We start from the raw sequence: 14,538 nt of genomic DNA, 5'->3' as shown, positions 1-14,538 counted from the left end.
GAACCTTTACCTTAGAGAAGGATCTGACATTGCACACACTGTTCTCCCAGCATCAGTCCATAGCAAATACAGACAAGACCTGGTAGAGGCAGACATTTTCCCTCTAAACACTCCAACATTGTTTATCCAAGGTACTCACTATACTGCATCTGAGAAATGAATGTCACAGTACACAGATATCCAACTGGTAAGAATAAAATGTCACTTGTGCAAAATCCTGGGAATTCACAACCTGAGAATGGGCCAGAGGAGTTGGGCTTACCTTTTATCACTTATTTGTATTCTAGTCCAGTATAAAGGCTTCATGGGGCAACTCGGCTCAATGGCTGGCTTCCGAGGACATTGGCTAGAAGAAGGGCCAACTCCAAAGAAGAGTCCAGGAGGAGGTGGGGGTGCAAGTCCTGGAGGTGTTGGAGCAGGAGGAGGCCCCCCACTGGTGGGCAGAGCAGGGGAATTGGGAAGTGGTGGTGGAGGAGGAGGCGGAGGAGGCCCGGCACTTGGAGGCAGAGGAGGGGGCGGAGGGGGTGGCGGTCCAGCACTCACAGGTGGTGGCGGAGGTACTGGTGGCAAAGGTCCAAGTCCAGGTGGGAGGGGAGGAGGAGGAGGGGGAGGGATGGCTGCTGGTAGGGGTGGTGCAGGAGGGGGAGGCGATGCCTTTTGCTGACTTGGTGAGAGGCCTTCCACAGACTGAAGTGGTACATGGGTGTCTTTGTTGTCATTTGGGGGAGAGAGCTGACTTAAAGAGGAGATATTCAGCTTTTTGGGTATTATCTGGTTGCTTCTGGTTGTCTTGCCTTCACCTTCACAGGGTTTGAGAAAAGTCTCTCTGTCTGTCTGGATGCACACATTTCTGTAGGTCTTTGGAGGACAGTCATCGTCAGTGGAGATACACGCATCTCTCATCTCTTCACGTCCTCCTCGCCATCGGTGTTCTGTCTCCCGTTTGAGAGTTTCAATGGTTTCTTCTAGTCTTGCCGTAACCACCGCGTGCTCCCCCCGGATATGAAATGCCTGGAGTTCAAACTGAGCCTGTAGAGACAGCATTGGGAAAGAAAGTAAAGAATTTATAAAAACAACAACAACAACAACAATATCCGAAATAAAAACTTCAGTATCATCCCTGTACCACCATAGCCCAGCCCACATCAACACAGGGAAACACAGAGACGTTCTTTTGAGGATATGACAGGGTATAAATTTCACTTTAGGAATTTTTCAAAGACTTAAACCGTTGGAGTAGAAGCATAATTTCAGCCAATCTGACCTCATGGGGAATAATTACCATGGATTAAGGCTTACAGTAAAACTCTCCCCTAAGAACTTTCACCCCGTTCTGATATCAAAAGCAAAACAAAGTGTTCATAAAAATTTGAACATGCTTGAATATATCTTTTATTACTTTTAGTTTGGGATTGGAAAAAGAAAACTGTAAGAAAAAAATGGAGATTCTTCTGGCTATCCTCACAGTCTCCCTTAGAATACCTCTTCTTTGGGGTTTCTGGGCCAACACAGCAGAAACAAAAGGTGTGAGAAGAAGCTATCACACGTGTATTTTCTAGAAGTTTCCATATTAAAGCTGTCCCTGATCAATATTTGGGTCTGTTTCATAATTTTTCATAATATAGTAATAAATAAGCAATACAAATGCACAGAAAATGAGAATATTAAGATTTGCTATTTTTATCTTCCACATACTCAGTATTTTAAACTATATTTTATAAGACATTTACCTTTTTTTCTATTTCAATTTTTTATTTAGATTCTAGTTAACATATAGTATAACATTGGTTTCAGGAGTAGAACTGAGTGATTCCTCACTTACATATAACACCCAGTGCTCAGCACAAGTGCCCTCCTTAATACCGATCACCCAGTTAGCCCATCCTCCACCCACCTCCCTCCATCAACCCTCAGATTGTCCTCTGTAGTTAGGTAAGAGTCTCTTATGGTTTGCTTCCCTCTTTTTTGCCCTTCCCCTATGTTCAACTGTTTTGTTTCTTAAATGCCACATATCAGTGAAATCATCTGGTTTCGGTCTCTCTCTGATTGACTTATTTCACTTAGCACGATATACTCTAGCTCCATCCATGTCTTTGCAAATGGCAAGATTTCATTCTTTTTGATGTCTGAGTGATATTCCACTCTCTCTATATACCACCTCTTCTTTATCCATTCATCCGGGTTCTCTCCATAATTTGGCTATTGTTGATAATGCTGCTTTTATAAACATCGCGGGGTATGCGCCCCTTCAAATCAGTATTTTTGTGTCCTTTGGGTAAATATCTAGTGGTACAATTCCTGGGTCATAGGGTAGTTCTATTTTTAACTTTTTGAGGAACATCCAAACTGTTCTCCAGAGTGGCTGCACCAGTTTGCATTCCCACCAACAGCATAAAAGGGCCCCCCTTTCTCCGCATCCTTGCCAACATCTGTTGTTTCCTGTGTTAATTTGAGATACCACAGGTGTGGGATGGTATCTCATTGTGGTTTTGACTTGTATTTCCCTGATGATGAGTGATGTTGGGCCTCTTTTCATGTGTGTATTAGCCATGTGGATGTCTTCTTTGAAAAAAACGTCTGTTCGGGGCACCTGGGTGGCTCAGTCGTTAAGCGTCTGCTTTTGGCTCAGGTCATGGTCCCAGGGTCCTGGGATCGAGCCCCGCATCGGGCTCCCTGCTCAGCGGGAAGCCTGCTTCTCCCTCTCCCACTCCCCCTGCTTGTGTTCCCTCTCTCGCTGTGTCTCTCTCTGTCAAATAAATAAATAGAATCTTAAAAAAAAAAAAAGAAAGAAAAAATGTCTGTTCATGTCTTCTGCCCATTTCTTTATTATTTATTTTGGGGGCGTGTTAAGTTTTATAAGTTCTTTATATATATCCCTTTATGAGATATGTCATTTGCAAATATCTTCTTCCATTCCATAGGTTGTCTTTTAGTTTTGTTGATTGTTTCCTTCACTGTGCAGAAGCTTTCCATCTTGATGAAGTCCTAATAGTTCATTTTTGCTTTTGTTTCCCTTGTGTCCGGAGACATGTCTAGTAAGAAGCTGCAATGGCCAAGGTCAAAGAGGTTGCTACCTGTGTTCTCTAGGATTTTGATAGAGTCCTGTCTCACATTTAGGCCTTTCATCCATTTTGAATTTACTTTTGTGTATGGTGTAAGAAAATAAGTTTTCCCAACACCATTTGTTGAAGAGACTATCTTTTTTTCCATTGGATAGTCTTTCCTGCTTTGTCAAAGATGAGTTGACCATAGAGTTGTGGGTCCATTTCTGGGTTTTCTATTCTGTTTCATTGAGCGATGTGTCTGTCTTTATGCCAGTACCATACTGTCTTAATGACTACAGCTTTGTAATAGAGCTGGAAGCCCAGATTTGTGATGCCGCCCAGCTCTGCTTTTCAAGAGTGCTTTGGCTATTCAGGGTCTTTTGTGGTTCCATACAAATTTTAGGATTGTTTGTTCTAGCTCTGTGAAAAATGGTGGTGGTATTTTGATAGGGACTGCATTAAATGTGTAGATTACTTTGTAGAAAACATATATTTTAACAACATATGTTCTTCCAATCCATAAGCATGGAATATTTTTCCATTTCTTTGTGTCCTCTTCAGTTTCTTTTCTTAGTGTTCTATAGTTTTCACAGTCCAGATCTTTTAGCTCTTTGGTTAGGTTTATTCCTAAGTATCTTATAGTTTTTGGTGCACTTGTAAATGGGAAGGACGTTTACCTTTTTAACACTTATCTTGTCAGTTATTTCAATGCCTCAAATCTATGGTTTTACACTTAATAGCACAGAGCTGACACACTCTCGGTCATTAACCAGTATGTTTCCCAGCCTTCAAAGCCATTTAGCCTATTTTGATTAACTGGAAAACAGTCAAATTCATGACGTTATTAGGGTTTCCAGAATCCAGTTTCATGGTAATTAAATATTTCTGGTGACCTCATTTAATTTCTGCCTTTCTCATCAGATCACACATTCCCATGAGATGGAATCAGGGAGGGTACCATCCTTCACCTCTCCATTCCAGCAGCTAGCACGACAGGTAGTAGATAGAGATGACCACAGCAACAGTTCTAACCGGTCGTTGTCCTGTGGGCCTTCCTGAAGCCTAACAAAACTCTCTTCACTGTAATTTCAGCCCACAAATGTCTGGAACACCAAAGTGTACACAAGCACAGATCCCTTTTGCATTGAAAAGGTAAAGAAATATTTGTAATGACCTCATCGGAGAAGGTAAAGACATGTGAAGGTTCTCCACATTCATTAAGACACCTTATAACTATATTTATACTAGCCTTTTTCCCTTAGGAACCAACCCCCAAGTAACTATGGTTAGTAGAACTAGAGGCAAGGTTTTTCTAAAGTTGATTTTCTCACATGTGAACATGGTATGAAAAAACAGGCGAAATCTGGACTCTGAAAAAACAGGCGAAATCTGGACACCATCTATTTCATATACAGCACAGAGGGTTAGGCACCTGAGCTCTGGATTCATACTACCTGATTTGCATCCCAGCTTAGCCACTTGCTAGCTTTACAACCTTGGGCAAGGGACTTTATGTCTCCAAGTCTGAGTTTCCCCAAGTGTCAAGTGAGGATGATTATGAGCCAGCTCTAGGGTTTTTAGAAATGTACATGACATCTGAATAAATGTTACTCTTAGGTACTCTTGCTAATGACAATATTAGAAGAAAAGACTAACAGATTTGTAATTATTCTTTCACATTTCCAAATAATGCCACCTTTGTGGAATGATGGGCACAAAACCAGGAAAAGCTTCAGCAAGTCTGGATAAACAAGGTAGTACAAATACAAAACTTTACCCAATCTTTCAGGAGTTCTACTACCAAATGCCTGAATGTAATTTCAAGTTTCATTCAACTATGTGATCAAGATAATCTGTTTCAACATCCTGTCCGTCACCATCTCCCCCTCCCTCTCTTGCCCACGTCTACCTACAGCCCAGCCCTGATGTCCACAGAGTCGCTTGCCAACATGTCAATTTCATTACAGTGACTAGTTCAGTTCTGCCACAACAAACTAACTCTGGCGTGTTGTTCCCAACTAACCTTCTTCCAAGAAAGTTAAGAGTCAAATAACATTGATGAGCCAATAATTTTCAACTTCTTAATAATAGGAAAAAGCTGCAAAGACATGTTCCACAGAGAGACGTCCCCTTTATCACACAACTAACCTGTATCTACAGCAAACATCTTGGTCTTGTCCCACGCCCTTCCCATCTACCTCTTAACCAATGATCTTCCGAAGCTGCTGAAGCTGATATATGTACCTATACATTGTTTCGGTGACTCAGTAATGCATTTGCTTAGTGCAGTGGGTAGGGCTCAAATTGGGCAGGTTATTTAACTTCTCTGGACCTCAGTGTTCTCATAAGTAAAATGGGCATACTAACAGATTCCACCTCATAAGGCAGCTGAGAAGTAGATGAATTAATATATACAAAACAACATATAGAGGAGTGTTTGGAACATAGTAGGTGCCACATAAGTTTGCTACCATTATTACTGTCTCTTTGACACTGTTCTAGAGGCCAGTGGCCACGCCACCTTGCTTTCAGCTCTCAGAGGGCTCCCCGCATCATGCTCTATCCATCTAAAGCAAAAATAAAGATACTTTATTTATTTTTTAAGAGAGAGTGTGTGTGAGCGGGAGGAGGGGCAAAGGGAGAGGGAGAATCTCAAGCAGACTCCCCACTGAGCAGGGAGCCTGACATGGGGCTCAGTCTCAGGACCCTGAGATCATGACCTGAGCCAAAACCAACAGTCGGATGCTTAACCAACTAAGCTACCCAGGTGCCCCTAAAGATACCTTCTTTAATCTGTTCTGTTGCCCTTTCTTCCTCACTGTCTCTTTTTCACAGCAGAATTTTTGGGGAAAAAAGCATACAACTCTCGCTTGATCTACTTTCTCATCCATTCTCCTTTCAAACAATTATAATTAGCTTCTGTCCCTGGCCCCACCCCCAACTCATTGAAATCCTGCAATTTGAGTGTTACATTTGGTCAGCACTTTGCTGTGATCTTGCCCTGTAAGTTGCAGTGTTGACTGTTGCCTGGGCCTTGAAATTCTCCCTGCTTCCTTAACTCCTGATATACTTTCTCTACCCACCCCCAACTTCCTCCCACTTTTCAGCTCTCTCCAGTCAATCTGTGGACTCCTCTCCCTCCATTCATCCCTTAAATGTTGTTCCCTAGGGATCTTGCTTGCCATTTTACCCTTCTCACACTACATAATCTCTCTGGACCATCTTGTATACTTATAGGGTACAGCAACACTCATTTACTATACACTATTACTTCCAAAATGGCACCTTAAAGCCCTAATTCCAAACATCCTCTTGATTGATCTACCTGCATGTTTAATCAGCCACCTCAAACCTAACATGTCTGAACTCATCATGAGCTCTTCACTGCCCAACCTCAATTTGTTCCTCCTCTGAAATGCCTTCTTGCAGTTAATGGCATCTTCATCTTCCCAGTCATCACATTCAGAAACCTGGGTGTCATAATGGATTTTTTGCTTTCTCTCTCTCATTCCCAACATACTATTTATTAATAAGCCTCACTGGTTTCTCTGATTCATTCCCTTCCTTCCATTCCCACTGACTCAACTTTTCAGTTGGTCCTCTTTATCTAGACAATGGCAACAACCACCTAACTAATTTTCCTGACCACAGTTTAGCCACAATGATTCCAGGAGAATTTTTAAATAAATGCAGATTTTTATTCTTTAATATCTCTTCAATAATTGGCCATTATTTACAGACTGACACTGAACTTTTTTTTTTTTTTTAAGATTTTATTTATTTGAGAGAGAGAGTCACAGCAAGAGAGGGAACACAAGCAGGGGGAGTGGGAGAGGGAGAAGCAGGCTTCCTGCTGAGCAGGGAGCCCAATGCAGGGCTCGATCCCAGGACCCTGCGATCATGACCTGAGCCAAAGGCAGATGCTTAACGACTAAGCCACCCAGGCGCCCCGACACTGAACCTTTTTAGCATGGACACACCAGAGTCTCCTTTGATCTGTTTTCTGTCAACTTTCTCCACTTTTGGCTCCTGCCTCTTCCCCAGATAGGCCCTGGATTCCACTCTTGCATAGCATCTTGCCTCTCCCAGGACCATGCTCATTCACGCATCTGGGCCTTTGCAAATGCCATCTTCTCTCAACACCCCTTCTCTCCTGCAAATGCCCAAAGTAAGGGGACAGATCACTAAGCATGGATTCCATGAATGGCTTCCTCACAATCCGTATCCACTGATCTGAAGAATTCCCAAATAAGAAAGAAATACTGAATTTCCATATACTCCATACTGATATACTGGGATTATAATAAGAAACCCTAAAAATTGAACCTTTGGCAAAGCTAGTTTTTAACCCTGTTTTCCTCTCTACTTTCTGTTAAGTGCCCCTTCCACTTGGCATATGTGAAACTATGTGCTGTTTCCTCTCTTTACCTAGAGCCACAGCTAGAAGGACTGCTAGTGATTTGGTGAATCAAACCCAGAGTATTCGGTCAGATAATCATATACTCCTTCCTGGACAAAGTTTGCCTAAGATCCTGGGAATCTTTATGAAATACCAAGCCCAGTTCCTTCCAGCCAAAACTACAGAGGAGGCTGGGTCAAGGGAACATAATGCTTTGGAACCCTTGGTGACTCTCTTTTCAGGCTCCTTTACTTTCACACTGAACATGACGCTTGTACATGGGAGACAAAATAGTTGTAAACCTTCCATTTATTCCTAGTTAAATGATCTTTAGGTCATATGAAGTACTAGCAGTTTCCCCCCTCCCTGCTGAAAATCTTTTTTCTGCATTCATCCCAATATCCCATTTGAAAGGAGACAGGTGCTGATGTTTGACATCTTTCCAGTCTTCCTCAAGTTTTATCTATGTTTATCCATGTTTTATCCACCTTCCTTGACTCATAACTTGATCGCTTCTACTGCTTTCATTTTTAAGTGCATCCTCTTCCCATTTACAATAGCCTAGTGAACTACATCTCCTGCTAAGAAAGATGCAAATTCGCAATCGTTAAGAGAACAATCCCAATTAAACCATTTTGTTTTAATCTTCCTTTTCCTTACTGGCACTACTTTTATCTGTCTCTTGTCATGCTTCTCAGCCTGCTCTCCATTAGAAACACCTAGAGAGCTCTGTAAAAAAATACCCATGGGCAGGACCATTCCCAGAGATCTGAGATGGTGTCCTTGCACTGACATCCTTAAAGCTCGCCAAGGGATTCCGAAGGGCATCCAGAGTTGAAATCAACAGCCACTGTCCTTAATCTTTACTCTGCTCCAAGCACAGCTGAGACAGTATGAAACTACAGTATCAGTGGATTCTTTCTGGCAATGACTTACACTTGGGTTGTTTCAGAATTGCCGAAGGAACGTGTGCTATTTGGAAAAGCCCCTTCCTGATTCTGATATGTCCCCATAAGGGGAATACCCCTTCATTACCTATATTGAAAATAGTTACTCCACACGGCAGATAAGTCTATTCTTTCCATGATGCCTCATGGCTCCTTAAAACCTGGCCTCTGCTAACTTTTCCAGATACTTCTCTATACTTTCCTTGTGCTGCACCACTACAGAATCAGCTTATGTTCAACCCCATTTTTATGCTTTTACACATGCTATTTGCATTACTTAAAACACCTTTTCTGTCCATTTCCACCTAGCAAAAGCTCTAAAGGAAAATTCAGTCAAATTCAGCATTGTAGTCATTTATGCTTATCTTATTTGTAAATCTAAAAGCTCCAGGCAGTTGGGGACTGTGCCTTTTTCATGTTTGAACGTCCAGAACATTGCATATTGCTTGTCTTGTTAGTGATCCATAAATGCTTATGGAATTGAATTATTTCCTTAGTTTTAAATATCAAGACTTCCTTGTGCCTCTGTATTACCCACCCAACTAGACTTGCAGCTTCAAAAAAATTTTTAAAGAGAGGTACATGTGGTCACTTCCCCTTTGATAGTCCCATGCACAACATAAAACTATGAGATTTCATAGTTGTTATTGCCTACAAAATTCAAAAAAAAATCTAGGGCTTTTGGTTTTTTTTTTTTTAAAGTATGGGTATTTCTAAAAGTTGATATTCGTTTAATTTTAACAATTCAAAATATGGTAGATTAGTGTGCTTTCCACAACAAGCTTAAAGGCTGTTCCCATAAGTATAATAAACTACCCAGTAGAATCGAACCACATTTGTGATTTTAATCTGATTAGGGACTGGACTCTAGGCAACTCCCCCAGCCTCCTCAGGGGCTCGTCCTTCCTTCCCCTTACCAAATCCTCATTATTTTTTAATATCCTTCACATTACCACTGCTCAGAGATATCATCGAAGGAACACACTGTACTGAAACCCAAGCAACAGAGGGAGACTTTTCCTTGTCTGGTCCCCACAAACACGTCTGTCAAAAAGAACGTGGAAAAGTGCCTGCTGATGAAAGACATCATGATGGTGCCAAGCGATGTGGAAAAATCATCTGTTAGCATTTTGTTGTTACGAACAATCTCTCCCAGTGGTGCTGCCAGGGCCAGTAAAAATTCAGGTTATCTGCTGTACAACTTGAGTCAGTCAACCTTTCCCAGGGACTCTTCCAAATTCTACATTTGAGGCGGGGGCAAGCTAGAATATTCCCAGGGACGGCATAGAAGCACAATGAAGCTTCACCACTTCAGAGAAGTGCAGTCTGAGCAGACGGAAAGAAATAAAGGCGGGGGGGGGGGGGGGCTAAAGGGCATCAAGTGCCTCAAAGGGATGGAACTGGGGCCTTACAGAGTGAGGTTAAGGGGGAAGACAGTGGTTCTATGGCTTTGGATGTGGGCATCCTGGCTTTCCTGTTTTGTTTTTGAAGGCTGTACAAAGGCTTCAGTAATTCCCTGTGTAATTAACTTACACTTGTTACTATAAAAACAAGTCTCTATTAATAAAAAGAATGGCACTGGGCTTGATAAAACTCCCAGAGGTTAACAATAGCTGGTTTTAATCAACTATTATCAATAATTTTTTTTTGTTCTTATCAGAAATAAATCACATCATGTTACAACTAAGAGGCCATCTCAGGGACACTCAGAAACATGAGGCACATCTGATACATCAATGTAATAAGAACTTGCTAGGAGGAATAAATAAAGAAACTGGGCAGGAAAAGGAGTAAAGAGCAATCAAAAGATAAAATAGCACTTAAGTTGACTTGGGAGTAAAACCCAACACATGCAAGGCTGTCGAGTACAAAGTTAAATTACACACGTGTAAAAATGGTGCTATCTCCAGGGATCATCTGCCATACTGATGTTCAGTCAAGATAGTGAGAGAAAAGAAACCAACATAAAGTAAGTGTGCTAGACCCCATGCGAGATGCCTTAATTTAATCCTTGCAACTCTGTAAGGCAGACATTCTGGGGGATGTGTTAACTTCTGTAAGACCCCATGCCTGGAAAATGGTGACAAAGAAACTAAAATCTGGTTGATATTAAATGCATGCTCTTTCCACTTTACCATTTTTGAATTGATAGTAGCTAAAATAATAGTTTTTCATAATAATGTTTAAAATTGAAGAATAGCTGACACACAATGTGATGTTAGTTTCAGGTGTACAACATAGTGATTCAACAACACTGTATGTTATGCTGTGCTCAACACAAGTGTGTAGCTGCCATCTGTCACCATACAATACTTCTTACAATACCACTGACTATATTCCCTATGTCATACCTTTCACCCCTCTGACTGGTTTATTCCATTACTGGAAGCCTGTACCTCCCACTCCCCTTCACCCATTTTACCCATCCCCTGCCCCAAACCCTTCCCTCTGGTAACCACAGGCTTGTTCTCTGTATTTATGGGTCTGTTTGGTTTTTGTTTTGTTTTTTAGATTTGACATATAAATAAAATCATATGGTATTTATCTTTCTCTGACTTACTTCACTTAGCATAACCTTAGCATGGACCTCTAGGTCCATCCATGTTGTCACAAATGCCAAGGTCTAGTTAATTTTTATGGCTAATATTCCTGTATGTGTGCGTGTGTGTGTGTATGTATCTCACATCTTCTTTATTCATCTATTGATGGACACTTGGGATGCTTCTACATCTCTGCTGTTAGTTGTTTTGTTCTTTCTGGTATTTCTATTTTTAATTTTCTGAGGAAACCCCATACTGTTTTCCTATACTGGTTGCACCCATTTACATCCTTGCCAACAGTGCACAAGGGTTCCTTTCTGTCCACATCCTCACCAACACTTGTTGTTTCTTGTCTTTTTTGATTCTAGTCATTCTGACTGGCATGAGGTGATAGCTCATTGTGGTTTTGATTTGCATCTCCCTGATGTTGAGCAACTTTTCATGTGTCTGTTGGCTAGCTGTAGGTCTTCTCTGGGAAAATGTCTATTTGGGTTCTCTGCCCATTTTTAAGTCAGATTATTTGGGGTTTTTTTTGGTGTTGAGTTATATAAGTTCTTTATATATATTTTTATATTAACCCTTATTGTATACATCATTTGCAAATATCTTCTCTCATTCAGTAGGTTGCCTTTTCTTTTTATTGATGGTTTCCTTCACTGTGCAGAAGCTTTTTATTTTGGTGTAGTCTCAATGGTGTATTTTTGCTTTTGTTCCCCTTGCCTGAGGAGTTATATCTAGAAAAGTGTTGCTAAGGCCGATGTCCAAGAGATTACTATGTTTTCTTTAAGAAGTTTTATGGTTTCATGTCTCACATTTAGGTCTTTAACCCATTTTGAACTTATTTTTTATTTTGGCGTAAGAAAGTGGTCATAATAATTACTGACTAACAACATTACATACAATCTATGGTTTACAATGCATTTGTATTACATTAATGTTTATAATTATGGCAACAACTCTGACAAGGCTGGTACTGTAACTGTTTTTAAGATGAAGAGGGGCATAGAGACAGTAAGTAAATTGCCAATGAGATAGATTCAAATCCAGATCTTTTCACTTTAGAGAGTTTTTCACCTTATCCCAGATCCTCAGTTATTAATAATCCTTCCCATTCAGTACTCTGAAATCAGAATGCCAACACAAAAATAGAGATACTTCCTGACAAAAGATGCTTTCTTTAAAATATTTGCCCTCCATCCTTCTGGAAAAGAACTGGAGTCACTGGGTAAGTAATAGATCTGAAGTTTTTTGGTTCCTATGTAAATGGAAAGCACTGGCTGAGGGTCAAAAGATCTGGATTCTACTCCTGGTTATTTCAGTCATGAGCTACTTGGACTTCCAGAATTTTTTACTTCCTGTAATCCTCATTTTATTAATATCTAAAATGAGAGATCTAAAATACTTAGTAAGTTTTCCTTTAGTTCGAAAATGCTAATAATTTCCACACCCAAGACTTCATCATATCTCTTCCTCTCAAAACTTCCTAGGATACAGCTCTGCTCATGAAAGCTTGATAAAGATTTAAAGCACAATATTGTCTAAGTCATATAGAGGACATAGAGTCCCAAACTCTCATTATTAAGCAAAGGTACACACAAGTTCAAACAGACTCATTAAGGTGCTCTGAAAACACACCAGTGGCTCAGTTTGCTGTTTAGATAAAGTCATGCATTATTTTTGCCATCTGATAGTTTTTATGAGGATTCAGGAATATACTTCAAAAATAAACAAATATAACCATGGATCATCATCCAAGGAAATAGTGGGGAAGTAAAACAGAAGAAGTTTTGAAATCTGGACTGAGGTTCCTACCTGGGAAACAAAACAAAACAACACTTATTTGTAGCCAGAGTGCTTTTGTGGAATAAAAAAAAAAAAATCATTACTCACAGGGGATTCTGGTAACATTTTATTCCTAAGTTATTAGTAACACTAAATGTAGTGTAAGTCACAGAATAGATGTACCTTGGGATATCCATGAAAATGATTTTCAGACTTCATTTTTGCAAAAAGTAATTCTAAACCTAATGAGCAAACCCAAGACTGCACAGTTTTAGGCAATGAGCCAAGACACTAACTCCTCTCTTAAGAGAGAGGACGTAGAATTTCATGTTGTATTATTAACACCACTGGAACTACAGCTAGTCCAATAAAGTATGTATGACCATTGCAGAGTACCTGTGAGCTAGAAGCAACAAATGGTAAATCCTGGTCCCCAATGTGGCAACAAACTGAGGTACTTCAAGTAATTACAGCAATTACTTCAATATTTCCTTCTCAACTCATGCACTGTCTATGAAGGGACACCATCCTATGGCTGATGCCAACCTGTCTCATAGTATCATTTTGGAAACTGTCACGTGGATTCCCCAGTTACATTTGCCTCACATACTCCCAAACTCTGTATTTTTTTCTTGAAGTGAGAAGTCGTATTAGGTCACTTAAATAGCATTATCAAATGGGAGCACGTGAGGAGGGACTAGTTGTTGAGTTCTGTCTGGTACTGAAAGTAAAGGTGACTCGCATAAACTCTGGGATTACTGATTAGAAAAAAGTTTCCACCTCTTTCCCAAAGTCATAGCTCTCTGGTAGCAAGAATATGATCAGGGGAGAGACTGTGACAAATTCCTACTTATGGACTTACTCTTCATAGTGTTATATGAACCAGAGAGACTGGAAACAAGTCTTATCTCTTGTTGACTTATACCAAAGTCTCTCTACCATCTAATGTTCAAATAAGCTTTAATGAGCATCTATAATGCATGAGATCTTGTGAAAAGTGTCAGAGAAATGATAATAATTAAGAAACAATCCATACTTTGAGACATTCTAGCTGAGAAGAGATATTTGTCAGTTTCAATCTTCAAGACAGCTGAGCTCTATGGATTTTACATTATTATTATGGACACATAACATTTTCCTTGAGAACTGAAGAAAACCAAGACCACACCGGTTGATTTGTCCAGCAAAGATATCCCAAGTTATTCATGTTGCTTCTACTACACAGGAACAGGCCACTCCAGGCCCAAACACTTATAACTAACCTCCCTGAATATATTTCCAATGAGTAATCAAGGAGGTATTTGGCTTCCTACCTTAACATTTTTGAATAAATGACCAATGATGTGTGCCTAGGCCACAACCACCTTCTCCTTGCCACTTTGAGTCTTCCTAGGGATTAGTCACTTGATAAATCTGCCATTGAATGGATTTAAAATTATAGGCTAATCGACAAGGAAAACAAACAAGAGGGTTTATATGTTTTTCATTAAGATCTGGGCTCTGGTCTAGGACATGTCCTCTAAGAAAGCTAGGAAGGGAAATGTCTTAAATTTCCAAAAATTGCTCACCCCAGCCAAAAGGCACACTCATTGTACAAGATATACATTGAGATGCCAGAAAAGGGCTCACAAAATTAAGCATAGTCTTTATTCTCTAAGTAATGGACCCAAGGAGAAATATTTTCTATGATAATTGGAGAGACTGGGTCAGGTAATGGAAAAAACACTAAAATAGTGGTCAGAGTGCCTGGATTTAGTTCAGCATAAGACTGCGGTACGACCTCAAATTTCCTTCTTATCTCTGGCTATTGTCTTCATCTGTAAAAT

The 14,538-nt window shown here is 40.3% G+C and overlaps 1 protein-coding gene across 8 annotated transcripts in view; it reads right to left on the bottom strand.

Moving 5' to 3' along the window:
• FMN1 (formin 1) overlaps nt 1-14,538 on the bottom strand; it is a 445,431-nt gene that overhangs the window by 208,222 nt on the left and 222,671 nt on the right. For 7 of the 8 annotated variants that reach the window (XR_012373582.1, XR_012373583.1, XR_012373584.1 and 4 more), the window contains one exon: nt 263-1,029. Coding sequence is in view for 3 of the 8 variants with exons in the window: in XM_073876758.1 (XP_073732859.1) it covers nt 263-1,029 (767 nt within the window). In the remaining 5 variants the exon portion in view is untranslated. Of the gene's footprint in view, nt 1-262; nt 1,030-14,538 lie in introns of those variants that run through there. The other variant, XM_073876759.1, reaches the window with a different exon arrangement.

This window comes from Callorhinus ursinus, unplaced genomic scaffold, assembly GCF_003265705.2.
Source record: "Callorhinus ursinus isolate GAN/ISIS: 27379988/994484 unplaced genomic scaffold, GSC_fseal_2.0 scaffold25, whole genome shotgun sequence".
Lineage (NCBI taxonomy): Eukaryota > Metazoa > Chordata > Mammalia > Carnivora > Otariidae > Callorhinus > Callorhinus ursinus.
The sequence above is the reverse complement of the archived record's forward strand: the minus strand, read 5'-3'. Positions and strand labels throughout refer to the sequence as shown.